This window comes from Myzus persicae, unplaced genomic scaffold (assembly GCF_001856785.1).
Source record: "Myzus persicae strain clone G006 unplaced genomic scaffold, MPER_G0061.0, whole genome shotgun sequence".
NCBI lineage: Eukaryota > Metazoa > Arthropoda > Insecta > Hemiptera > Aphididae > Myzus > Myzus persicae.
Genome location: NW_019101487.1, coordinates 2,450 through 5,272, shown reverse-complemented (window position 1 = coordinate 5,272; position 2,823 = coordinate 2,450). Strand labels below are relative to the sequence as shown.

The 2,823-nt window shown below is 28.8% G+C and overlaps 1 protein-coding gene across 1 annotated transcript; it reads right to left on the bottom strand.

Moving 5' to 3' along the window:
* Nucleotides 1-1,849: 1,849 nt before the first annotated feature.
* LOC111029309 lies at nt 1,850-2,542 on the bottom strand. Its single transcript, XM_022308273.1, has one exon. It carries the CDS (start codon nt 2,540-2,542, stop codon nt 2,117-2,119), a length of 426 nt encoding a protein of 141 aa, XP_022163965.1. The 3' UTR covers nt 1,850-2,116.
* Between the last annotated feature and the right edge of the window lie 281 nt (nt 2,543-2,823).

Below are 2,823 nucleotides of genomic sequence, written 5' to 3'. Positions count from 1 at the left end.
GATGTTTAGTACTTTTTAAAATATTCATATTTATTTATTGAATTCATATTATTATCATCGTTATGATTTCTACATTTTAAATTTTTATCAAAAGTTACCTTATGAATAACAGTCTTAGTTAAATCTTAGTTATTCAATAAAAAAATTAATAATTCGCTTCAGCCATGTCAGACGAATAATAATAATACAATTATGAGTATGGTTGGTTGAGGGTATACTGTATAAGACCAGTCAATGGACAAAGGTTATTACATAGAATATAAAACCGAACTGTTCCGCTGTTTGAAGATACAGAGAACAAATACTTAGGGTACACATTATAGACAAATATATTATGTTAGCCATGCCATGGATAATCCTCATTATTTTTTCGAAAGCGTCAAGAAGAACAAATATTAACTGAAAAAAATGATTATCTAAATTTTTTTACTGTTGACTCTTATTGAGCTAAAATATGTAAATTTAATGCAAGAGCCAAGAGTCCTCATAAGTTGCTTTAATAGCAATTCAAAAATATTAAGTTATCTGGATTATTTTGTATGTGCGTTTAAATTTTAAATTTTGTAAAAATCCACCCAAATCTCGTAAACTTGTAATTAATTTTAAATTCTGAGGGAAACGATAAAGTGTGAATTCGCAATAATTTTTAATTTTGAAATTAGAATTTTGACAATATTCGTAAAAATCAGGAGACTGCAAATTATTTTTGGTTGGAAATGCATAAAAAAATGTATTTTTATTTGAAGATTTGAATATTGAATACAAGATTTTTCATAACATTTACCTTAATCAAAAAAAAAAAATGCGTATCAGAGAACTAAATTACATTTTCATGAGCTCAAACGCTCAAAAGTATTTGAAGTTAGATGTTGACGACATTTATTAAATTGAAAATTTACAAATAATTTTGTAGTAAAAATTTATGAAATGTTGAACTTTTTAAGATAAGGATTAATAGTTTCAAATAATGTTCTACGCAAGTAGTTAATTCTGTGACCAAAAAATCTAAAAATATATAAAAACAATTTTTTTTTTAGTTTTGTTAATTTTAAATTTAGACGAAATTACATATTAAAACCAAAAATAACGATCTTAGTTATTTTATTGTAACTTAAAAATATTATTTGTGTGTTCTTGACATTTTCAAATAATATTTTTTTTTGACGAAAAATGAATTTTACCCACTGTTGTACTAATGTCTAATAGTAAAACAAATTACATTAAATCAATTAGGTACATTATTTTTGATAACGTGGATCGTTTAGCTCTCCAAAATAGTTTTATTCTATACAACAAAACAAGATGGAAAAGAATTAAGCAACATGATTTCGAAAGAGAACTCGTAAATGTTTTTTTACGAAGGTATCAAACTGTGCCAAAAGCAATCTTAAGACCATCGACATTAATATTTTGATCGACTGATTGTCGGGTTTCAGACTCAATCAGATTTAACAAAATGCATCATTTGGTAAAAAAAAACTGAAGATAAAAAAAGAAAAGGTGTGCTGGAAAAGATTGTAAGTCAATTATGAGGACAATGTGCTGACAATGTAGGATTATTTTGTATTGATTGTTTTATTCCATTTCACTCAAGTTAAACACAAGAAAAGTGTATTGTACAAGCTGTGACATTTTTTTTTCACTTGAATTCAATATTGTATTTCCATAATATCTTGAACAAAGTATTAACAAGCATAGTTTAATACATTATATTTTATTTATGTTATAACATTGATAACAAAATATATAAGAAAATATTACAAAATTAATTTATTGTATTTGTATGAAATACCTAAGTTATTATAAGCATCTAGCGTTGCCAAAAGGCAACGTATTTTATCTCAAAAATGATCGAAAGAAATATTTACTTCTGTACAATCATTTTTGAAGTCTAATTTATAGGTTTTCAACATAATTTTTGTTAAATTTGGAATTGTGAAAACCCCGGCGCCGGTGAAGAATAAAAATAATAAAAAAATTTGAGAAAACTAGAAGGAGGGGTGGTAGTTGAAGTTGTTGTGGGACGTGTGATCGTAATAGTGATTAATAGTCGTAATTCGAGTAGGTACCTCAGAGAAAAATTAGGGATATTATTTAATGTATTAAAATGTGTAAATTAGTGCAATAAACCATCATTCTTTGCTTTAATCACACGATACAAAAATTCGAGAAAACTAGACTCAGGTTTTGCAGTTGTTGTTGTTGTGGGACTTGTGGTCGTAATAGTGGTTGATGGACGTCTGGTGGTAGTGATTGTTGATGGACGGCTAGTGCTAGTTGTTGATGTACGACTGGTTGTAGTAGTTGGACGACTAGTAACCGGATTTGTAGTCATAAAGCTTTTGGCCTTTCTTCCTAATAAATATAAATACATGGAACCATCGGGCCAATATCGTGATCCCTCAGGGATGATTGCCAGCTCATCCCTATCCAAAAGTTTCGATAGCGATTTGCACTGGTCTACATTAAAATGGTCTCCTGCTATCGGCCTGCTAATCACCATCCGGATTATTCTAACCATCTTATCGTCTTCGTCCCTCATATCGTACAACTGTGGGCAGAACGGAAAAATACAGTTTGACTGTCAGAGAGAAAAAAAATGAATTAAACATGACAAATGTATAAATAAATATGAGTGCACTGAAATCTGTCCCCAGTCCATTAACGACGTCGATGAAGTTGTTTTCTAGTCTTGCAGATTTTACAGTAAGTTTAAAGTTAATATACGAGTGATATTAGTGTAAATACAGCACCGATGACTAACACTCAGTGATACCGATATTAACAATAGTAACTTAAATTTATTATAATGTGTGGGTTGTA